Below are 24,300 nucleotides of genomic sequence, written 5' to 3'. Positions count from 1 at the left end.
AAAAACCTCTCACCTATGTCTGAGCTATTGAAGTCCTCAAATCGTGGTTTAAAGACTTCAAGAATCCTCCAGCAAGTGACCCGTGCCCCATTCTACACAGGAAGGCGAAAAACCTCCAGGGCCTCTTCCAATCTGCCCTGGAGGAAAATTCCTTCCCGACGCCAAATATGGCGATCAGCTAAACCCTGAGCATATAGGCAAGATTCACCAGCCAGATGCTACAGAAAATTCTTTCTTGGGTAACTCCGATCCCACCCCATCTAATATCCCATCACAGGCCATTGGGCCTATTTACCATGAATATTTAATTACCAAAACCATGTTATACCATTATACCATCTCCTCCATAAACTTACCGAGTTTAATCTTAAAGCCAGATAGATCTTTTGCCCCCACTGCTTCCCTTGGAAGGCTATTCCAAAACTTCACTCCTCTGATGCTGAGAAACCTTCATCTAATTTCAAGTCTAAACTTCCTGGTGGCCAGTTTATATCCATTTGTTCTTGTGTCCACATTGGTACTGAGCTTAAATAATTCCTCTCCCTCTCCGGTATTTATCCCTCTGATATATTTATAGAGAGCAATCCTATCTCCCCTCAACCTTCTTTAAGTTAGGCTAAACAAGCCAAGCTCCTTGAGTCTCCTTTCATAAGACAAGTTTTCCATTCCTCGGATCATCCGAGTAGCCCTTCTCTGTACCTGTTCCAGTTTGAATTAATCCTTCTTAAACATGGGAGACCAGAACTGCACACAGTATTCCAGGTGAGGTCTCACCAGTGCCTTGTATAACAGTACTAAAACCTCCTTATCCCTACTGGAAATACCTCTCCTGATGCATCCCAAGGCCGCATTAGCTTTTTTCACAGCCATATCACATTGGCGGCTCATAGTCATCCTGTGATCAACCAATACTCCAAGATCCTTCTCCTCCTCCGTTACTTCTAATTAAAATTCTTGTTATTAATCCCTAAATGCATGACCTTACACTTCTCACTATTAAATTTCATCCTATTACTATTACTCCAGTTTACAAGATCATCCAGATCCTCCTGTATGACATCCCGGTCTGTTTCTAAATTGGCAATACCTCCCAGCTTTGTATCATCCGTAGACTTTATTGGCACACTCCCACTTTTTGTGCCGAGGTCAGTAATAAAAAGATTAAATAAGATTGGTCCCAAAACTGATCCTTGAGGAACTCCACTGGTAACCTCCCTCCAGCCTCACAGTTCCTTTCAGTAGGACCCGTTGTAGTCTCCCCTTTAACCAATTCCTTATCCTCAGTGCACAGTGTACAGACCCGGGGCTAAAGACAGAAATGAAAAGCCAACCCCTCTCACTGGGCTCCTGCATTTCAGGGGTTAAATCTCCAAAGGCAACTAAATACAAGACTTTGCCCTCAGTGCATCAGCAACGGAGAGACAGCTATTTCTTGTTTCTTTTTTGTTTTTACAATATGTGTGATCTGGATTGTCATCTTTCTGGCAGCTGGGATTAACTGATTCACAAATGGGCATCTGTGTCTATCCCTAGGGAATGCAGCAGAGAACTTTAGGGGGAGAGGGGCTTTCTGTTTTTTTAAATCCAAATGGTGCAACAAAGACCCTGCCCTCTAGCGATTGTTTGTTTTTTAAACCAAAAATGTGCTGTCAAACTGCACAACTCAATGTATTTTTGGTAACAAACTTTCTTTGCTATGAGCCTTTAAACATTCCTTCTCTCTCCCCTCATTCTTTAATAGAAAAGCAGAAAAACTTGCTATCCGAATAACTGAAGGAAACTAGGAGCTTCAGGGTTCTGAAAGAAAAGCCTTAGAATGTTGAGATATATTTAAACTTGATATTAAATATATATTTCATAATAGATGTGTATACATATATTACATAACGCATGTGCTCTAAAATGTTTGTTATAAGTTGCCCAACACTTAATATTATAAACCTCTGATTTTAGTTGCTAATAATGTTGCCAAACTTTAATTATTTGGGCTGAGATTTTGCATGGAGCAGCTGCCAATGGTGGCAAACTTCTGCTGGGCCTGAGAAGTGAACACTGATGGGTGGGATCACACTGTAATGCAGGCTTGGGATGACCAGCAGTGGCTTCAGAACTTTTTAATGAGCAAGGCCATGTTCCTGGCTCTGTGTGCCAAGCTCGCCCCAGCCCTCCAGCATAGGGACACAACAATAGGAGTTGCCCGGACAGTGGAGAAGCAGGTGGCAATCATACTGTGGAAACTTGTAACATCAGATTGCTGCTGGGCAGTGGGAAATCATTTTGGAGTTGGAAAATCCACTATGGGGGGCCATTGTTATACAAGCATGCAGGACGATTAACCACCTCCCGCTACACAGGAGTGTGACTGTCAGCAACATGCAGCACACAGTGGATCGATTTGCAGCAGTGAGGTTCCAGAATTGCGGTGGAGCAAGGGAAGGCATGCATATGCCTATTTTGGCACCAGGCCACCTTGCCACAGAGTACATCAACAGAAATGACTACTTGGTTGTGCAAGCACTTTTGGGTCTCCAAGGATGCTTCACTGACATCTGTGTTGGCTAGTCAGGCAAGGTGCATGATGTTTGCATCTTTAAGAATACAGGACTGTTCAGAAAGCTACAAGCAAGGACTTTCCTTACTGGTGGATTACAATGGGCGATGTTGAAATGTCAATAGTGATCCTGGGAGACCCAATCTACCCCTTAATCCCCTGGCTCGTAAAGCTGTACACCAGCCACACTGACAGCACCAAGGAAAGATTCAGCTACCAGCTCAGCAAGTGCAGAATGACAGTTGAATGTGATTTTATTGTTAGAAGCATCGCTGGTGTTTACTCACAAGATTGGATCTCAGTGAGAATAATATTGCAAAGGTTATAGCTGCTTGCTGTGTCCTGCATAATGTTTGTGAAGCAAAGAGGGAAAGTTTCTGTGGAGGCAGAGCAGCTATCTGCTGAGTTTGAATAGCCAGACACAAGGGATAGTAGAAGAGCTCAACACAGAGCTATATGGCTCAGGGATGCTTTGAAAGACCACTTTAGCAGTGATCCTCAGTAACACATTTTGATCTGTGCTTTATCTGGCTCTGCTGTTTTGGAGCCTGTTAGGAATTGTGTGGTGCTTGGTGACCATATGTGAATACAGCACTGTCAATCACCTATTTTTTTGTTGGTCACTCTTCCTACGAGTTGTGTCACACTGTACAGTAACAAGTGGTGGGTGCTTTCAGAACTGCTAGGCACTCTGCAGCAGATGTTGTAAACTAATAAAGATGAATTACATTCTAAATAATAGAATGTTATTCTGTAATGAAATCAGTACTTTAAAAAAAAACCACCCCTGCAATTTTAAAGCAAGTACATCAGAAACTTAACTTCTGTTCTATTAATTTATTATGATGGGGAAAGAACATTCATGTCCATTTCAGCTATCCACACACCAACCATGGCTTTCATAGGTCAGCATATCAGAAGCTGTGGTTGTCTTTAATGTCCATGGGGGAAGAGGGGTAGTGCAACGGCTTCTGATAGCATGTGGAATGTTGCAGGGGTGGGGATGTAGGGAAGTGCTGCAGTGGAGTTCTCTATGGACTGTAGAGGGAGGCGAGCCTGGGACTGTTGAACCTGTAGGTCCACAAATGTCTGCAGCATGTGTGTTTGCTGCCAGAGAAGCCCCATTGTGGCCTGCTGCATCTCCCTCTCCTTTTCCTGCTGAGATTCCTGGGTCTTTCTCCTCTCCACTCTTTCCTTCTCCAGGCTGTCTGCAGTGTTTATCCTCCAGGCTCTGTGCTCATGGTCTGATGTAGCACTGACTTGCTGAACACATCATCCAAGTTCTTGTCTTTCTCCTTCTTATCTGGCTCAGGTGTTCCACGGGTGTGGAGGGGGAACCCCTGAAGGCTGCAATGGCAGCAGCTACCAATCAAACACATGGAGGTACCATTGTCAGTAGTCACAATGGAAAGCAAAAGCTAACATTCAGAGAACTCCCCTTCCCCTAAAGTGTTACACAAGACATGGCTATTGACACTTCTGCTTGGGATTGCTTGTGCTACTCACAGCACCAGCCATGGTGAGTGTGGCCCACCAGGGGTGAGGGAAATGAGAAGGAAATTGCTCAGTTGCATGATTCTAGTAGCAATGGCACTAAATACTGGCACTGTTTCCCACAGGCGGTAGTGGTTTTAGCTGATATCTCACTCCTGAGGGTATCAAAGGCACAGAGAGCAGCTGCTGCTGGTGCCCCAAAGCTGCCTGGGCCTGGATGGTGTGAGCCTGTGTACTGCAATGGTGCTTGCTGAAGTTATCACCAACTGATGTCTAAAAGTGTCCTACCGCGGAGGAAGAAATAAGGCTGCCATCCCTAGAAACCTCCAGCAAAGGACTACAGAGTATCTCCCTTAAAGTTTCATTGAGATCTCTCCGATTCAAGGGACATTCCTGTGCACATAACTAAACTGCTGCACATGACCCTGCTTGCTTAACTCTACAAGAGAATAAAAAGCAGATAACCACTCTGCCTCCCTTTGTTGTACCACTATCTCTTATACTACAAGTAAATTAAGGAAAAGTCAAAAGCTGTGTCCTGTTGAGTCGTGGGTGCCAACACTGTAATGGGAAATAAATTTACATGGTGACCTAAGGATCTTTCCACTGCTTCGGGCTTGTCCATGCTGGACTGTGGTGGAGTCTCAAACAGGTCCTGCCTCATGGCACATACCTGGACCCCCAGTTGCATGTTCCCCGTTTTCCTCCTCCCCACTACCCATTCTCACTGTTCACACCAGGGGCTTTGGAAGTATCCAGAGTGGTGTGTTGGGTGGGGTCTCTGCCAAGTATGGCATGCATCTGTTTGTAAAAGTGGCAGATCTGTGGCTTGGCACCAGATCAATTGTTGGCTTCTCTGGCCTTCTGGTTTGCCTGCTGCAGCTCCTTGGTTTTCACAAGGCACTGATGCAGATCCCTGTCATATCACTTCTCCAGCATCCCCTATACACTATGCTCATAGATATCCACATTTCTACAGTGGGTCCATAGCCATACTTGTACAGCCTCTTCTCCCCACAGGCCAAGGAGATCCTGTGTCTCTGCCTACTCCAGGAAGGAGGGCAAAAGCCAGCATGGTTAGCTGGGCAGTTGCACACAACAATGGAGACCTGCTAGGTGTACTTGCCAAGCTGCACAATCAGGAAAAGGCATTTCAAAAATTGACAGGGCATTAAAGGAGGAGAGTGCTTCTGGTCTCCATGACCCCACAGCAATGGAGTTCACAGTTGTGACTAAAGCATTCAGAGTCAGGCATTGTGGGACAGTGGCTGTTAGGGTCAACATAGGTAATGCAATGTCTACAGTCACACTGTGTTGACATCAGTATATCAACCATGGGGTGGTAGGGTTACTATGTCAGTGTAACAAGGTGCTTACATCACTGCAAAACAAATTTAATTATAGACACACGTAGAACTAGATTGACGCAAGGTGACTTATGTTGACTTTGTAGTGCAGATCAGGCCTAAGACTCTGGCAAGATGTGTGCTTTTTGTCTTCTATAGACTGGTCCCTAAAAGGATAACAGCCTTCTACTGCTACCAGTTATACCTTTGGTAGAATTCTGTGCTGTTGGTCAAACTCTACTGATGACCCATGGGTTCAGTATATTCCATGTGATGAAATTACTATTTTATCAGTTTATTTTATAAAAAACCTAAGCAATATTAAAAGATTCTTAAGGTTGAAAGTCAAGCACATGGAAGTTAAGAAATGCCAGTATTAAGGTTGCCTGTGAAATCATGGGATGTACAAGGCTGTACCAGACTTCCTATGTGATGTTGGACAAGACTGTATCCTAATGCAAATACACAAGGGGCTGAATTAAGGTTGCATGCAGAGGAAAGCTAAATTCTATCACTTCCTTACTTTTCAGTGCTTGCCTATGCAACATTAAACTTTTACACTGAGTATAATTTTTTACCAGAGACAGAACAATTTGTAAAATCTACCCCCAGATGTTGACTCATTTTTCTGTCCTTCCACAAGAGCCCTTCTGCTCTTAAACTCACCCAGTCTTGGGAAGAAACAGGTACAGGGCAAGATCCAGTGCATCATTGTGTGTGTGGTTTAATGCTGTGTAGAACTCCTGTTTGGCTGCTGACAGAAAGGGGGATCTTACATTAGAAAGAAACACAGGGGGAGAAGGAACACCATACCACACATTTTGTGGGGAGGGCCCTTTCTTAAAGGTGCATTTTCGTTTTTGTACATAGTACAGGAATAGCCGCTCTGGCGAGTGATATCCTTTGCTTACATATCTCTCCCCCTGCTGTGTGTGTTCAGTCAGGAAAGAGAATGGATAGGAGAAAGGATATGTTTATTATCTCTGTTTAAGAGGCATAGGATGGATTGAGAGGAATTGAGCGTTAATCTCTTAAAGCCTCATTTGAGGCTTTAACCAGAAAACCATCCTTCCTTCCACTTATTAGCTAATTTATAACTGTGGTTCTTCTTCCAGTGATGGTCCCTAGATGGGTTCCAAATGTGGGTGCGTGTGCGGGCCATGCACCAGAGCCAGAACGGTTTTTAACAGTGTTTGTCACTGGTTTCTGTGATGCAGAAACCTGTTCTCTAGGAACTGGTTTAACACTACAAAGACTCTGGAGGATGCCCACTTCAATCCCGCACAGTAACTTTGCAGCTAATATTAACTGAATTGTGAACTTAGTAAGATTCACAAAAGAATTGTCTGTTTACATGGATAAGAAAATCCACAACTGCAATAGCCAGGAGGCCAAATGTATACGGCAAAACAATCTTTGTGTTTCAGGACATAATCTGCATCCTTCCTACACAGGTCAAAGAAAATTGCCTTTTTATAGGAGCTTTGTACCTTCAAAATAGAGTTGGACAAAAATTTTAAAACATTTTGTTGTGAAAAACACCCTTTTTATGACAGTGAAACTTTTCACTTTTTTTGCTTTGCTTTTCATCATAGAAAATTTTCAAGTAATTTTTTTTAATTCTAAATTTTTACCCCCAAAAAAATCTCATCTGATTAAGTTTACCAAAATATTCATTTCTAAAGGTTTATCATTTTGAAAAGGGAAAATGATAAATTTCTATTCAAATCGATAAACAACATTAACAAAATTCAAGAAATGAAATGAAGAGGACTGTGAAACTTTGAACTTTTGTGGTGAAATTATTTTTCATTTTCAAGCAGTTCTGTTCCAAGGCATCTGGTATTGGCCACTGCCTTCTGCTGCTGTAGTGGAACCAATCCATAAGTTTCTTATTTCTGTGTTCCTATGGCTGCTTTCCTTTTCCTTCTGGCTGTGTAACAGGCTCCTAAACGATTAAGTAGTGAAACTCACTGCTTACATGAAGGAAGAAAAAAATAATGTACTAGTAGCATACACATCCCTGTCAACCAATCCCGTTTGCTGTGATCATTATTCAGATGTGAGATAAAAGGACCTCATGATAAATCCAAAGATACTCCACTGACTTTCAGCCTCTTTGTGGCTGAAATACAGCTTGCTTTTGACTTTACAATGCTGGCCATTGGGATAACTGTTTCCTTCATGGTGTGGAACGACACCCACATCTTCCGCTTTTATCAGAAGGAGAGACTCCCTTAAAGCTTTAATTGATCTGTTTAGTGTTGAGTGGCTTGGAATCCCTCCAGCTAGCTCTGGAATCTTGCACTGGGGTTAATTTCCTAATGTTAAGAGTTTCAGGGAAGCATCATGGAATGGTTGCAGATGTGCCAAAGTGCTGGCTTAGCCAAGGGTAAAGCCGGTGTTTAGGGAGAATGGTCAGGAAAAAGAGATCAGAATATACTGATTGGCAGAGTGGAATAGCCAGCTGGGTGCCCTGAAAATTATTTTCTTCTACACCCTATTCACAGCTACAGGCTGCGGAAGACAGGACTATGTAGAGGAGAGAGAAAAGCTGTGTGCACTTGGATGTCAGGGAGATGCAGCTTCAGTAGCTGGCTTGAATCATTTTCACTTTAGCGCCTAGATTGTTTGACCCTTCCTCCTGTTAGTGGATGGGGTTATTAGTAGAGCCCTGCATGGGTACAAAATTTGTATCCATATCCAATCCACGGTCTGCAAACATGGTCCGCTCTAGTTCCATTCAGCTAGGTGTCTTGCCAAGGAGCAAAATCTGACCCTGTGGAGATTCTGTTCTAAGAATATAAGGATGGCCAGACTGACCATCTAGCCTAGTGCCCTGACTTCGTATAGCCAATGCCAGGTGCTTTAGAGGGAATGAGCAGAACAAATAATCAAGTGATCCTGGTCAGGTTCTCAAAGCATGCCTATCACCATGGCATTTTAGCATCATATCTGAGTGTGGTGGTTATGTGTTCACAGGAGGAACAGTTCTTACTAAGCTTGTCTCACTCTCCTAACTCCCACCCTGTAGTCTCCCTCTCTGTTATAAACAGTTCAGATGCAGCTGTTCTGGCTGTTTGGGCAGGAAGAACAAAGGAGTGCACAAAAGGAAGGGGCAGAGGTTGCTGTCCCCACATTGGGACTGCAGATTGAATGAAGTGGGGGGGGGGTGGAATTTGCAGTGACATGCTGAGCCTGTTGAAGTGCTTTGATTGAAACAGAATGGATGGAAATGGTGTGTGTGGATCTAAATGCTGGTGGTAAAGCTTCCTCCAGGAAAGGGACCATTCACTGAAACTTGATATAGTTGCAAATTAATAATAATTTACAAAACAGAAAACACCAAACAACCTGCTGTACCTCCTTGTACCCTGGTGCCAGAGAACATCACTTGTTCGGGGGTGGGGTGTCATTCTCTGTGTGGTCTTTAAAGACCACATGGCATGAATGTGGATGGAGGACACCTCCTGGTTCTTCCATTTTATCTGCTGCCAACCCCTCATCTTTCAATTACAAAAACCAGCTGCTTGGGCTTGCGCCAAAGCATTAGGAGTGGAAGAAACCCCAATCGGTCAAACATGCCAGGGCTGTACCATATGGCAAGTTCACAGCTGGGGTAAGGAAGCTCTGGGAGGCAGAAGGACTTGATTTAAAATATGTCCTCTCATGACTCATCTCCTGCAGCTTCCTACAGACTGCCTACCCGGGTGTTTCATGTCATCCCCAGTATCCCAGTAATAGGATAGATAACCACATCTATTATACACCTTTTTCTATCCACCCACACATGGCTGCAACCATATTTGATAAGGTTTTGGCCCTTGCCCATGTGTGGTATTCCAGTAACCACAGTTAAACTTCCAACCACTGACACAAGCCTCTTGCATCAGTTAAAGTCTATGTAGTTTTGTTACATTATTAGTTAGCTCCATGGTTACCTTATTGCAAAAATACTCTAGGATGCTACCATAAATTTGGTTTTGATTTAGCTAATTATCACAGAATGCATTGCTAAACTACTGCAAAATACGTAATGCTAAATGTTATATCCTTAGGCAAAGCACATATTACTTACGTTAGCTTATGCAACCTGCCAACTTCTACGGAGCCTCACTCTAAACCAGGGCAAACTTTTTGACCCGAGGGCCACATCTGGGTATAGAAATTGTATGACAGGCCATGAATGCTCATGAAATTGGGGCTTGGGAGGGGGTGAGGGCTCTGGCTGGGGGTGCCAGCTCAAGGGTGGGGCTGGGGTGAGGTGTTGAGGGTGCTCTTGGTTGGGGCCAAGGGGTTCAGAGGGAAGGAAGGGGATCAGGGCTGGGGTAGGGGGTTGGAGTGCAGGCAGGGGTCAAGGGTGCAGGCTCCAGGCAGCGCTTACCTCAAGCAGCTCCCAGAAGCAGAGGCATGTCCCCCCTCCTGTTCCTATGCAGAGGCGCAGGCAGGCAGCTCTGCATGCTGCCCCTTCCGCAGGGGCAGTTCTTTTGGGGGGGGGGCAGCATGCAGAGCCCCCTGGCTGCCTCTACACATAAGAGCTGGAGGGGGGACATGCCGCTATTTCCAGGAGCTGAGTGGAGCAAGCCCCAGACCCCACTCCCCGATGGGAGCTCGAGGGACGGATTAAAACATCTGGAGGGCCGGATGTGGTCCCTGTAGTTTGCCCACCCCTTCTCTAAACCCTTAATGCTTAATACTTAAAACCTATACCCAAGGCTATTTTTAATACATATGTTTTGATTCTTCTACTTGCTGTTACAGCTTCAATAACACCCATTATTATTTCTGTATGCATGCTTTGCAAATACATTACAGTTTACCCAAACCCGTATTCCCTCTAGCAGTTGTTGACTGTGAGGGATCAAACAACAGCTAGAAAAGGAAACTGGTCGTCTCCTCTGTTACATGGCTATGGTCTTGTTTTGGCATCTGGAGTTGAGAAGCACTTACAGTTGCTGCACAGCAACACTTGTGCGGTGAGAAGTACCCTAATGGGGCATATTCATGTATGCTCACTGTGCAGTTTCCTTTGTTGAATCTGTGCATTACTTCAATGATAGGTTAGCCTTTGGCATAGGAGAATGGAATGTGAGCTCTTTGCTGCTATATGGTGTGTTACATGAAGGGGATGGGGGGAAGGAAGACAAAGAGCAACTACACCTTCCTAGGCCTTTTCTGTTTCAATTTTCACTCCATGCCTTACAACTCCCTGCAAAAGGAGGAAACTCATACATTTTTCTGGGCTATCTGCAAAGCTATTGATCTTTGACTATTGGGTTTGAGAGGCTCTGGGAATGGGGGAAGTTGGGTTCTCAGTTAAGTCTTCAGAACTAACAGAAGAGCACAGCTGTTAGGAGCTCTGTCTGTAGGGACCTGGCAGTAGATCATTGTTCCCCAAAGCCGGGACAAAGGAATGGCTGAAGAGATGCAGGCAGACCTCTCAGTTGTTCTCTGGAGTCTCTGCTTTCCTAAAGACACAATGAGCCAGGGGTTTTCAAACTTCATTGCACTGCGAACCCCTTCTGACAACAAAAATTGACCTCATGGGGTCATGTAGGGGGACCAAAGCCTGAGACCGTCCAAACCCCATTACCATGGGCGGGGGGGCCAAAGCCCAAGGGCTTCATCCCCAGGTGGGGGGGTCTGTAACCTGAACCCTGCCACCCAGGGCTGAAGTCTTTGGGCTTTGGCCCTGGGCCCGTCTAATGCAAGCCTTGGCGACCCCATTAAAATAGGATCAGGACCCACTTTGGGGTCCCAACCCACAGTTTGAGAACCACTGAGCTAGTCTGTAGCTCTAATGGTTGCAGAGAATCCATGGTTGCATCTTCAGAACTTGAAGCAAGTATAACAAAGGCTGAGGTGTCAGGCTGTGTTCACAAAGAGCGTGAAACAATAGCCCTGTTGTGCGCGCTGCCTCCTTTGTTTCAACAGGTTCTGAGGTGGATGGTGCTCTCAGTGTCACTTGTTCACTGTTTCCATGACCATCACAGCAAGGGAGGCAGGAGAGAGGGTCATACTGTGGAGATCTGTGCACTCTGCTCTGGGGGAGTGCTTAGTTCGGTGCCATGCCTGGCAGCTTGGACGGAAGAGGCCCTGTGCCATCTGTAGCACATGTGGAGCAACCCAGCCCGGAGCATCACAGCTGCATTACCACCACCATCCACTCCCTTCCCCACCAGGGCCATAGAAAGGAGAGTACTAGGCTAAATGGCACCAACAGCCTGAAAGGACAGGAAAAGGGCTCTGTCCAGAGCTATGCAGCAGCAGCCTGTGCTATCACAGCCTTCCCGCAGTGGAGTGGTTTCAGTCTGAAAAGCTGACACGCGTATTTAAATAAAAAGCAAAGAAGAGAGAACATAAGAGCGGCCACACTGGGTCAGACCAAAGGTCCATCTAGCCCACTATCCTGTCTTCTGACAGTGACCAATGCCAGGTGCCCCAGAGGGAATGAACAGAACAGGGAATCATCAAGTGATCCATCCTCTGTCATCCACTCCCAGCTTATGGCAACAGAGGCTAGGGCCACTCAAACTGGTGAGTTCTTCAGAATGTGAATAATAATTTAATCTTCTCGACAAATGCTGTCTGGAACTCGAATACCAACTGCAGTCCCTTTGAACCCTCGCAAACTTCAAAGCCATTCTTTGTAAAGGGCACAACAGAGACAAATCCAGTTGTGAGCGAAGCATAACACCCTCGCTCTGTGTGTCTGTGATGCTTACAGAGCTTGCTCTCATTTTTGCCCTGGGTTTGGCAGCGATAAAGCATGCTGTTCGCTAACCAGCAAGAGCTAAAGAAATGTCTCATTGTTGAGCTGCGTCCTTTATCGCACATAGTTCCCAGATGTTTTCTTTGAAGTGTTTGCAAGGGGGATTGTTCTTAATTTCAGGAGATGAGATGGAATCGCGTAATAGAAAATGCGATTTTACTTTTTTAAAAAATTCCTTGGGGAGCTGATCTGAAGGGAAAGGAAGGAAAACCAGATCACTCTGTGATAGCTTTCAAAGGGCCACCTTTGTGCTGATGAGGTGAGTGTTCATATGCTGGAAATGGTCTGGAGGGAAGTGTGTGTGTGTTTAAAAAAAAATATATTAGCCATTTTTAGCTCCTTGCCTACTCTGGAGATTCTTAACACCCTGGAAAATAGTGATGGGGGAACATTATTGAAAGAGGGGTTTGAAGGCAGGCTTGAGTATTTCTGTATTCCGTTGCTCTGGCTGAACAGCTGGATTTGTTTTACAGGATTAGGTTGATTGGACTAGGGTTGGCTTGTGTAATTCACCTATGGTGTGATTCTTTTAGTGCTGTAGAAGCATTTAGAGCTATTGAATAGAGGCATTCTCACAGTAATATGAACAAGACATAAGGTGGCCCTGACCCTGGACCTTGCTGTGTGGGGCCAGGGCGGCAGCCCAGACCCTGTTGTGCATGGCTGGGCAGCAGACCCGACCCCACCACCAACCCTGACGCCTGCCATGTGAGGACAAGCAGCAGCCTCACCCCTCACCCCTGACCCCAGACCTTGCTGTGTGGGGACGGGTGGCAGCCCAAACCCCGGACCCTGCTGCAGGGTGGGGACGGGTGGCAGCCCCAACACCAGACCCAGTTGTGTGGGGCCAGGCAGCAGCCCCGGCCTGACCCCACCGCCAACCCCAATCCCTGCCATGTGGGAACAAGCAGCAGCCTCGACTCCAATCCCAGACCCTGCTGTGCAGGGCCTGGACGGCAGCCCCAACCCCGGACCTTGCCACAGGGGGCTGGGTGACAGCCCTGACCCTGACCCCAGATTCTGTTGTGTGGTGCTGGGGACAGCCCTGGCCCTGGACCCCACCGCCCTTTAGCGCACAGCTGGGCCTGTATGTGGCCCGAGGGTTAAGAACCACTGATCTAAACCATAGGCTTGCCATCTTTCTAGTTGCTTGTAACTGGATCCCAGAGACCCTGCCCCTGCCCCGCTTCTTCCCCTCAAGGCCCTGCCCCACCTCGTCTCTTCCCTCGAGGCTCCGCCTCTTGTTCCACCTCTTCCCCCAAGGCCCTGCCCATGCTCCACTCAGAAAGACTTTCTGGTTGAAAACCGGGCACCTGGCAACCCTAAATGGCACCCTGACACACAAGTAAAAAGCTGGACTGTCTGGGTAGAACCTGGACAGGTGGTAACCCTACTAGACCATGCAATCCTGCACCCTAGACCATCCAGTCCTGTTCCTCTCCTGAGCACAGACTGCCTGTGATGGAATGGTTTTGTGGCTAGTATAAATGCCCCAGATCTTGAGCTGAAAGATGAGGATTTATACTAAGTAGTAAAGTATTTTTAATTACTGGATTATTTTAATTACTGCATTATTGGATCAAAAGTGGTGAAGTTATGAAAACTTAATGGGACTCAGAACACAAATGACTATTCAGTTAATGACTTCCACTCACCAGCGTACACTGGACACCAGCAAAATTGATAGTTGGTGAAAAACCAGCCAGGTGTGTGCCATATAATAGCACAGGTGACTCACGTCTAGTGTGATGAACAAGCAATTCATTTTAATATCTAGCTATCTAATATCTATCTATCTTCCCTCACCGCCCCAATCTAAGCACAAGTGTGTGTGTGTGTAAAAATAACAAAAAGCAGGCCCAGGGGATCGATGCATGTGTCCAGAGAGGCTGCTTTTTTGTAGCTGGTTCTCGTGCCCAGTGCTATGTGTCAGAGGAATGCTCTGATGGGCTCAGGTTGAGATCTTGCCAGTAATGGTATTCCTCTAGCTCTCTTGGCTTAGTTTGAGTCTTCCCTCTCCACTGTATTGAATATGAACAGTCCCCACTTCATATTAAACCATGGGGAACATGCTCTGTAAAATTGTTAGAACTGGAATTGTTTTGCTCTGATCTGCTGTAACTCCATGGGTTTTGAATTGCAATAATAATTTTCCTGCATTGCCTGTGTGTCTCCTGGAAACAAATGTGCATTGGAGACAGGATCTCTCGGGTGCCTGCTCCAAAGGCAAAGACCTTCTGAAAGGCTCCTTTTGTTGCATTATCTCTGTGCAGAGCAGGGCTGGGTTCATTTGTGGTGTGGGCAGCATTAATAGGCTCAGTCCCATTTCCTTCTGTGGCCTCATAGGTGCAGTGAGCCCCACCCATGTAATTTACATGGCATAAATATTAAACACTAGGGACTGTTGTAGTTGCTGTTGTTTGTATTGTGGTAGCACTTAGGAACTACTATCATGGACCAAGACTTCATTGTGCTCTGTGTGGTGTATCGAGGACTGTGTTGGAATTGCAACCTATCACTTTAAGAGTGGGGAGTTGCCTGGTCCGGGTTGTAGGCTAGGGGGCTCTGCAAGGAAGCGTGTGATCAGTCAGTCGGTAAAGAGTCAGCCTGGAACAAAGTGCGGCAAGTTATGCCTCGCTGCCCTAGACCTGGTCAACACTATGAGTTTGTCGAATTTAGCAGCATTAAATCGAATTAACCCTCCACCCATCCACACAACGAAGCATTTTTTTTTTTTTACATAAAGGGCTCTTAAAATCAATTTCTGTACACCTCCACGAGGGGATTAGTGCTGAAATCAACATCGCTGTTTCGAATTAGGGTTAGTGTGGACACAATTCAACAGTATTGGCCTCTGGGAGCGATCCCACAATGCACCATTGTGACGGCTCTGAACAGCACTCTGAACTCAGATGCACTGGCCAGATGTACAGGAAAAGCCCCAGGAACTTTTGAATCTCATTTCCTGTTTGGTCAGGCGAGCTCATAGAATCATAGAATATCAAGGTTGGAAGGCACCTCAGGAGGTCATCTAGTCCAACCCTCTGCTAAAGCAGGACCAGTCCCCAACTAAATCATCCCAGCCAGGGCTTTGTCAAGCCTGATCTTAAAAACTTCTGTGGAAGGAGATTCCAGCATGTCCTTAGGTAACGCATTCCAGTGCTTCACCACTCTCCTAGTGAAAAAGTTTGTCCTAATATCTAACCTAAACCTCCCCCACTGCAACTTGAGACCATTACTCCTTGTCCTGTCCTCTTCTACCACTGAGAATAGTCTAGAACCATCCTCTCTGGAACCACCTCTCAGGTAGTTGAAAGCAGCTATCAAATCCCCCCTCATTCTTCTCTTCTGCAGACTAAACAATCCCAGTTCCCTCAGCCTCTCCTCATAACTCATGTGTTCCAGTCCCCTAATTATTTTTGTTGCACTCTGCTGGACATTTTCCAATTTTTCCATATCCTTCTTGCAGTGTGGGGCCCAAAACTGGACGCAGTACTCCAGATGAGGCCTCACCAATGTCGAATAGAGGGGAATGATCATGTCCCTCGATCTGCTGGCAATACCCCTACATATACAGCCCAAAATGCCATTGGCCTTCTCGGTAACAAGGGCACACTGTTGACTCCTATCTAGCTTCTCATCCACTGTAACCCCTAGGTCCTTTTCTGCAGAACTGCTGCCTAGCCATTCGGTCCCTAGTCTGTAGCGGTGCATGGGATTCTTCCGTCCTAAGTGCAGGACTCTGCACTTGTCCTTGTTGAACCTCATCAGATTTCTTTTGGCCCAATCCTCTAATTTGTCTAGGGCCCTCTGTATCCTATCCCTACCCTCCAGTGTATCTACCACTCCTCCCAGTTTAGTGTCATCTGCAAACCTGCTGAGGGTGCAATCAACACCATCCTCCAGATCATTTATGAAGATATTGAACAAAACCGGCCCAAGGACCGACACTTGGGGCACTCCACTTGATACCGGCTGTCAACTAGACATGAAGCCATTGATCACTACCAGACGATCTAGCCATCTTTCTATCTACCTTATAGTCCATTCATCCAGCCCATACTTCTTTAACTTGCTGGCAAGAATACTGTGGGAGACCGTGTCAAAAGCTTTGGTAAAGTCAAGAAACAGCACGTCCACTGCTTTCCCCTCATCCACAGAGCCAGTTATCTCGTCATAGAAGCCAATTAGATTAGTCAGGCATGACTTGCCCTTGGTGAATCCATGCTGACTGTTCCTGATCACTTTCCTCTCTTCTAAGTGCTTCAGAATTGATTCCTTGAGGATCCACTCCACGATTTTTCCAGGGACTGAGGTGAGGCTAACTGGCCTGTAGTTCCCAGGATCCTCCTTCTTCCCTTTTTTAAAGATTGGCACTACATTAGCCTTTTTCCAGTCATCCAGGACTTCCCCCGATCGCCATGAGTTTTCAAAGATAATGGTCAATGGCTCTGCAATCACATCCGCCAACTCCTTTAGCACTCTCGGATGCAGCGCATCCAGCCCCATGGACTTGTGCTTGTCCAGCTTTTCTAAATAGTCCCGAACCACTTCTTTCTCCACAGAGGGCTGGTCACCTCCTCCCCATGCTGTGCTGCCCAGTGCAGTAGTCTGGGAGCTGACCTTGTTTGTGAAGACAGAGGCAAAAAAAGCATTGAGTACATTAGCTTTTTCCACATCCTTTGTCACTAGGTTGCCTCTCTCATTCAGTAAGGGGCCCACACTTCCCTTCTTGTTGCTAACAAACCTGAAGAAACCCTTCTTGTTACTCTTAATATCTCTTGCTCGCTGCAACTCCAGGTGTGATTTGGTCTTCCTGATTTCACTCCTGCATGCCTGAGCAATATTTTTATACTCTTCCACTTCTTGTAAGCTTCTTTTTTGTGTTCAAGATCAGCAAGGATTTCACTGTTAAGCCAAGCTGGTCGCCTGCCATATTTACTATTCTTTCTACACATCGAGATGGTTTGTCCCTGTAACCTCAATAAGGATTCTTTAAAATACAGCCAGCTCTCCTGGCCCCCTCCTGTTGTTCTCCCAGGGGATCCTGCCCATCAGTTCCCGGAGGGAGTCAAAGTCTGCTTTTCTGAAGTCCAGGGTCCATATTCTGCTGCTCTCCTTTCTTCCCTGTGTCAGGATCCTCAACTCGACCATCTCATGGTCACTGCCTCCCAGGTTTCCATCCACTTTTGCTTCTCCTACTAATTCTTTCCAGTTTGTGAGCAGCAGGTCAAGAAGAGCTCTGCCCCTAGTTCGTTCCTTCAGCACTTGCACCAGGAAATTGTCCCCTACGCTTTCCAAAAACTTCCTGGATTGTCTGTGCACCGCTGTATTGTTCTCCCAGCAGATATCAGGGTGATTGAAGTCTCCCATGAGAACCAGGGCCTGCGATTTAGTATCTTCTGTTAGTTGCCAGAAGAAAGCCTCGTCTACCTCATCCCCCTGGTCCGGTGGTCCATAGGAGACTCCCACCACGACATCACCCTTGTTGCTCACACTTCTAAACTTAATCCAGAGACTCTCAGGTTTTTTCTGCAGTTTCATACCAGAACTCTGAGCAGTCATACTCCTCCCTTACATACAATGCAACTCCCCCCACCTTTCCTGCCCTGCCTGTCCTTCCTGAACAGTTTATATCCATCCATGACAGTACCCCAGTCATGTGAGTTACCCCACCAAGTCTCTGTTGTTCCAATCACTTCATAATTCCTTGACTGTGCACATCAGCACAGGTGACCATGCAGAGCTCATCGGCACAGGTAACCATGCAGTCCCAGAATCGAAAAAGAGCTCCAGCATGGACCGAACGGGAGGTACTGGATCTGATCACTGTATGGGGAGAGGAATCTGTGCTATCAGAACTACGCTCCAAAAGACGAAATGCCAAAACATTTCAAAAAATCTCCAAGGTCATGATATACAGAGGCTACAGCAGGGACGCAACACTGTGCCGCGTGAAACTTAAGGAGCTCAGACAAGCATAGTGGAAAACCAAAGAATCAAACAGACGCTCCACGACAGAGCCCCAAATATGCCGCTTCTACGCTGAGCTGCATGCAATTCTAGGGGGGGCTGCCACCACTAGCCCACCCCAGTCCATGGACTCTGATGATGGGGTACTCTCCGCCATGCCTGAAGATTTTGAGGACGGGCATGAGGAGGAGGAGGAGGAGGACAAGCTTGAGGAGAGCACACAGCACACCGTTCTCCCCGACAGCCTGGATCTTTTTATCAACCTGACTGAAATACCCTCCCAACCCAACCAAGCTGGAGAAGGGACCTCTGGTGAGTGTACTTTTTAAAATATAATACTTTTAAAACATGTAAGTGATTTTTTAATGATTAAGTAGCCCTGAGGACTTGGGATCCATTCGTGGCCAGTACTGCTACTGGAAAAGTCTGTTAACGTGCCTGGGGATGGAGCAGAAATCCTCCAGGGACATCTCCATGAAGGAGGTACTCTAAAAGCCTTTGCAGAAGGTTTCTGGGCAGAGCAGCCTTATTCCATCCACCATGGTAGGACACTTTACCACACCATGCTAGTAACAAGTAATCTGGTATCATTGCATGACAAAGTCTGGCAGTGTATGGTCCCGGTGTTTGCTGGCATTCAAGCAACATCCGTTCTTTATCTCTCTGTGTTATCCTCAGAGTGATATCATTCATGGTAACCTGGTTGAAATAGGGGAATTTAATTAAGGGGCCATTCAGAGGTGGCCGTTCCTACTGGGCTGTTTGCCTGTGGCTGAAAAGAAATCTTCCCTTCAGTTAACCAAGCGGTGTGGGGGGAGCAGGGGGGGATTGGTGCTGAACTGTTCACGTTTGGCTAGCAGGGATCTTCCCTGATACCAGACACGCGGTGGTGGTAGGGGTAAAGCGATCATCCCAGAGAATTGGAGGGGTGGGGGGGGGGGCTTGGTTTGGTTTCTGCTGCTGCACGTTAACATGAAAACTTACAGGGAATTGGAGTCAACCAAGGGGGTGGGTTTTCATCAAGGAGAAACAAACAGAAGTGTCACACGGTACCCTGGCCAGTCAGGAAACTGGTTTTCAAAGCTTCTCTGATGCGCACCGCGGCCTCCTGTGCTCTTCTAACTGCCCTGGTGTCAGGCTGCGCGTATTCAGCGGCCGGGTGATTTGCATCAACCTCCCACCCCACCGTAAACGTCTCCCCCTTACTCTAACAGAGATTGTGGAGCGCACAGCAAGCAGCAATAACAATGGGAATATTGGTTTCACTGAGGTCTGAGCGAGTCAGTAAACTGCGCCAGCGATCCTTTAAATGTCCAAATGCACACTTTACCACCATTCTGCACTTGCTCAGCCTATAGTTGAACAGCTCCTTACTACTGTCCAGGGTGCCTGTGTTCAGCTTCATGAGCCAGGGCGTTAAGGGGTAAGCTGGGTCCCCAAGGATAACTATAGGCATTTCAACATCCCCCAACGGTTATTTTCTGGTCTGGGAAGTAAATATCTTCCTGCAGCCATTTAAACAGACCAGAGTTCCTGAAGACGTGAGCTTCATGAACCTTTCCCGGCTATCCCACATTGATGATGGTGAAACATCCCTTGTGATCCACCAGTGCTTGCAGCACCATTGACAATTACCCCTTGCAGTTTATGTACTGGCTGCCCTGGACGTCCGGTCCTAAGATAGGGATATGCGTTACATCTATAGCCCCACCACAGTTAGGGAATCCCATTGCAGCAAAGCCATCTACTATGACCTGCACATTTCCCAGAGTCACTATCTTTGATAGCATCAGCTCAATGATTGCATTGGCTACTTGCATCAGAGCAACCCCCACAGTAGATTTGCCCACTCCAGATTGATTACCGACTGACCGGTAGCTGTCTAGCCTTGCAAGCTTCCACAGGGCTATTGCCACTTGCTTGTGAACAGTGCAGGCTGCTCTCCTCTTGGTATTCTTGCACTTCAGGGCAGGGGAAAGCAAGTCACAAAGTTCTGTGAAAGTGCCCTTGCACATGTGAAAGTTTTGGAGCCACTGGGAATCATCGCAAACCCACAGCACTATGCGGTCCCACCAGTCTGTGCTTGTTTCCCGGGCCCAGAATCGGCGTTCCATGGCATGAGCCTGCCCCATTAACACCATGATCTCCAAATTGCCAGGGACCGTGGTTTTAGAGAAATTTGTGTTCATGTCCTCATCACCTCCTCGCCTGGTTTTTCAGGTGCTGGTTCTGCACGATAATACACGAAGTGTTTACAATGGTCATAACTGCTGCGGTGAGCTGAACAGGCTCCATGCTTGCCATGCTATGACATCTGCTCGGGCAATCCAGGGAAAAGGGCACGAAATGATTGTCTGCCATTGCCTTCACGGAGGGAGGGTTGACTGACGACATTTACCCATAACCACCCGTGACAAATTTTTGGCCCCATCAGGCATTGGGAGCTCAGCCCAGAATTCCAATGGGCAGCGGGGACTGCGGGAACTGTGGTATAGCTACCCACAGTGCACCGTTCAGAATGTCCACACTTGCCACGGTACTGTGGACGCACACCGCCGAATTAATGTGCTTAGTGCGGATGCATGCACTCCACTTTATACAATCTGTTCCCAAAAATCGACTTCTGTAAAATCAGAGTAATTATGTAGTGTAGACATACCCTTAGGGAGCAGCAGGCTTTGTCTCTCTCTGTTTTGGGGTTCTTGGTGTCTACCTTGCAACCTTCCAGCAAGAGTATTTTGCGTTGTTATCGAACCTCTCTGTGTGTGTACTTTGAACATAACACTGTACAAACACACAACAAAAAGAGGGTCTCTGCCCCAAAGAGCTTAAACTCTCAGTAAAAGACACGAGACCAGAGGTGGATACTGTTAGGTGATGGATCACTCCTATGCTAGTCTCCAGCCAATCCATAAGCCAGAACAAGTTGTGTGACTGGCAGACCGGGTATATAAGCCTCAAAGGGGGAACAGCAGTTCACTCTGCTCAACATCACTCCAGGGCTTGGAACTCACTCCTGCCTCACAGTGGCAGTGAACTCCCCAAGTCTTAGCCTGCTCCAGACTTGCTCTTGCTCCAGCCCTGTTCCTAGTCCTGTTCCAGCCTTGCTCCAACACTGCCCTAGACTCCTGATTCTGGCTCTGACCACTAGGCATGACCATCCCCATCACAGTTTGACAGATGTCTCATGGCTCTGATCCAACTTGCACTGACCTCAGTGGATGTCAGTGGGAGCTGGATCAGGTCTCTTAGTATAAGGAAACCAGTAATATCTTGCTTCATGGTAAAAATCTAAAGGATGGTTTTAACTGTACCCATCATATTATAAAACAGCAGCAAAAAATAAATATTTTAAAAAATATCTTTTCCAAACTGGAGAGTGGGCTGGGGAAGACATCCCTTGCTTACTCTCAAAAGTGACCTGTCGTGCTTTGTTTTTCTAAAAGGACAATCCCTGCAAAAACTTCAGTATATGTGTCATTTTACTCTGGATTTAGATGAATGTAATTGACTTTAGAATCTGGCGTGATATATTTCTGTGTGTTTATTGTGCATTGAGCTGGGAGCATGTGACCCAGAGGCCCTGTAATGCCAATGGGTTAAGTGTTCACAGTCCTTTACAAGCAACTCCTGTCTCAGATCTGACAAACTTACTACACTTAATATACCAGTTTATTGGTATTTATCCATAAAGGGTAGCAAGTAAGGGCTCTGCTGAAAGTTACAACTTCCCAAGATTCACAATTATTGCAAGATGTGTGCATAGGTAGTATTTAAGGAATAATGTAACTATATTGGAAAGTATGCCTGGTGGTTTTGGAGTGAAAGTTAGTCACCAGGGAATAATGTGTCTTAGTGATGCCTCATTCAAGTGGGAGGGAGTTGTCACCCTTCCCTGGCTAGTCAGTTATATAACGTATTAATCGTCCACCATTGCAACCACACAGAAAAGTCAATGGAAAAACCATCAAAAAACAGACTCTAGACATGGAAACCACATGGAGGTAAAAAGAAAGAGTAGAACAGACTACGAGGAAAGACAAAAGACTGATAGAATGTATCACAGGATGGGGGAAAGACTCTCTGGATCTATTCACAGAGGAGACCTCTCATTGGGCATGGGTGTTTCATGAAAGATTGGCTCCTGGTTCCTGGTGAACTCAGCCAGCTCTGAACAGGCTGAATTTTGTGGAGGGGAAACCTATGTTATTAGCTAGGAAAGGTAACTAACTCCATTAATAAGTGTACGCCCTAGTTGACATTTTATGATTTTGTTTTGTGTTATAACCATTTGTTTCCATTTCTCTCTCTAATTTCTAGTGGAACCTCTGTTCTTTCTTAAATAAGCTTCTCTTGGTTTATTATAGGGGCTCATAAGTGCTGTGTGGCACACAGGAGCTGTGGTTTAAGGCAGTGGTTCTCAACCAGGGGTACGCGTACCTCAGGGTACGCAGAGGTCTTCTGGGGGTACAGCAACTCATCTAGATATTTGCCTACTTTTACAACAGGCTACATAAAAAGCACTAGCGAAGTCAGTACAAACTAAAATTTCATATAGACACTGACTTGTTTATACTGCTCTGTATACTATGCACTGAAATGTAAGTACTATATTTATATTCCAATTTATTTTATAATTATATGGTAAAAATGAGAGAAAGTAAGCATTTTTTCAGTACTAGTGTACTGTGTCATTTTTGTATTTTTATGTCTGATTTTGTAAACAAGTAGTTTTTAAGTGAGGTGAAACATGGGGATATGCAAGGCAAACCAGACTCCTGAAAGGGCTGGAAAGGTTTTCAATCCTGGAAAGGTTGAGAGCCATGAGTTTAAGATAAAACTAGTAAACTGGGTTAACTGCTCTTTTGGGGCAGAGGACCTGGGATTTCTGTGAGTAGCCAGTGTTGGGGGCTGGATGTCACAAGGGAATGCGTCAAAGGAACTCAGGGACTGGGGGGCACCTCCTGTTAACCTGCAAGGCAAAAAACAGGGCTGGCACAGCCCAGAGGGGAGAGCTTGAGTGACTGAAAGTCTGGTGGTGTCAGAGAGCTGACATCTAGCTATCACAGGCACAGCTCCCTCTCACTGGTGGTGCTGGTGGGGAAACAAGGTGACGCACAGGCCTGGATATCTCGAACTGCGCACTCTGCTCAAGGCTGCAAGGTTGTGGCTTTGGAACCTGTGAGCACACCATTAGGTTACTTTTCCCTAACATGTGGCTCTGGAAAGCCATGAGAACATAATCTCCAAGCAATCTGCAGTGCTGCAGTGTTGAATGGATTCCATATAGCCCCCATTAATTTAGTTCAGTAACGTTCTGGGGCCTGAGCAGGCCCAGGGGGAAGAAATAGAGTTCCTTTAAAACTCGCCTGAAAAGAAAGACCAAGATCACCTGCATCAGATACCTTGACCCAATGGGACTGTGTCGCTGGCAGGGGTGGGTTTGGACTTGGGCTTTCATCCTGGGGCAGAGGACAGGGAGTGCAGGAGCAGCCTTCAGTGAAAAGAGAGCTCATTCCGCCCACTGGGATTTGATCCAGCTAACTACTGCAGTGTGTTTCCCTTCTGAGTGGAGCAGTGGGACGTACCCTGATGTGGCTGTCAGTGCCAGCCTGTTCCACACACCAGGAGCTGTTCATTGGGCTAGCAGGCGCTCCAGTCTCTAAGCTAATACCATGGGCTGGCTCTTGCCTCCTTGTTGTCCCTATTGCTCACTGGAATTTCACTTCCTAACTAGGGAACATCATAGCTGTGAGATTTGATGGCAACTTTGGTGAAAGGAGAAAATATTACAGATCCCAAATGAAAGAGCCAGAGAAGTCTTGCATAGTAATTCTACAAGACCTCAACCTTGTCCTGATGGGAGTCTCGCTTGTTCAGTAGGAATAGCCTTGGTATCATGCAGTCTGCAAGGAATAAGTTGCTTATCTGATTGGATGGCTTGACCGTCTCTGTAAAATATAAATTATAACAGTAATTAAAAAAATTGAATGGGCAGTGTGGGACCTCGCAGAGCTTCTGCACCTATTTCAGATTCAGGACCAGGCATAGCGTACACCTGAATTTGAATCCTCCAGGCCTTGCCAGTCACTGTAAACAGCACATATCCTAAAAGGAACAAACACAGGCAAACCCAAACAAATGTTTGCAGAATATTAGTGACG

At 46.3% G+C, this 24,300-nt stretch overlaps 1 protein-coding gene across 1 annotated transcript in view; it reads left to right on the top strand.

Annotated features, from left to right (window-relative positions):
• The window catches only part of LOC144271876 (aryl hydrocarbon receptor-like), a 148,448-nt gene that overhangs the window by 47,217 nt on the left and 76,931 nt on the right, over positions 1–24,300 (top strand). Inside the window, exon 2 of the mRNA XM_077829484.1 lies at positions 13,888–13,901. Within this exon, the coding sequence (XP_077685610.1) occupies positions 13,888–13,901 (14 nt within the window). The remainder of the gene's footprint in view (positions 1–13,887; positions 13,902–24,300) is intronic.

This window comes from Eretmochelys imbricata, chromosome 11 (genome assembly GCF_965152235.1).
Source record: "Eretmochelys imbricata isolate rEreImb1 chromosome 11, rEreImb1.hap1, whole genome shotgun sequence".
NCBI lineage: Eukaryota > Metazoa > Chordata > Testudines > Cheloniidae > Eretmochelys > Eretmochelys imbricata.
Note: the sequence above shows the minus strand (reverse complement) of the source record. Positions and strands in the feature narration are given on the sequence as shown.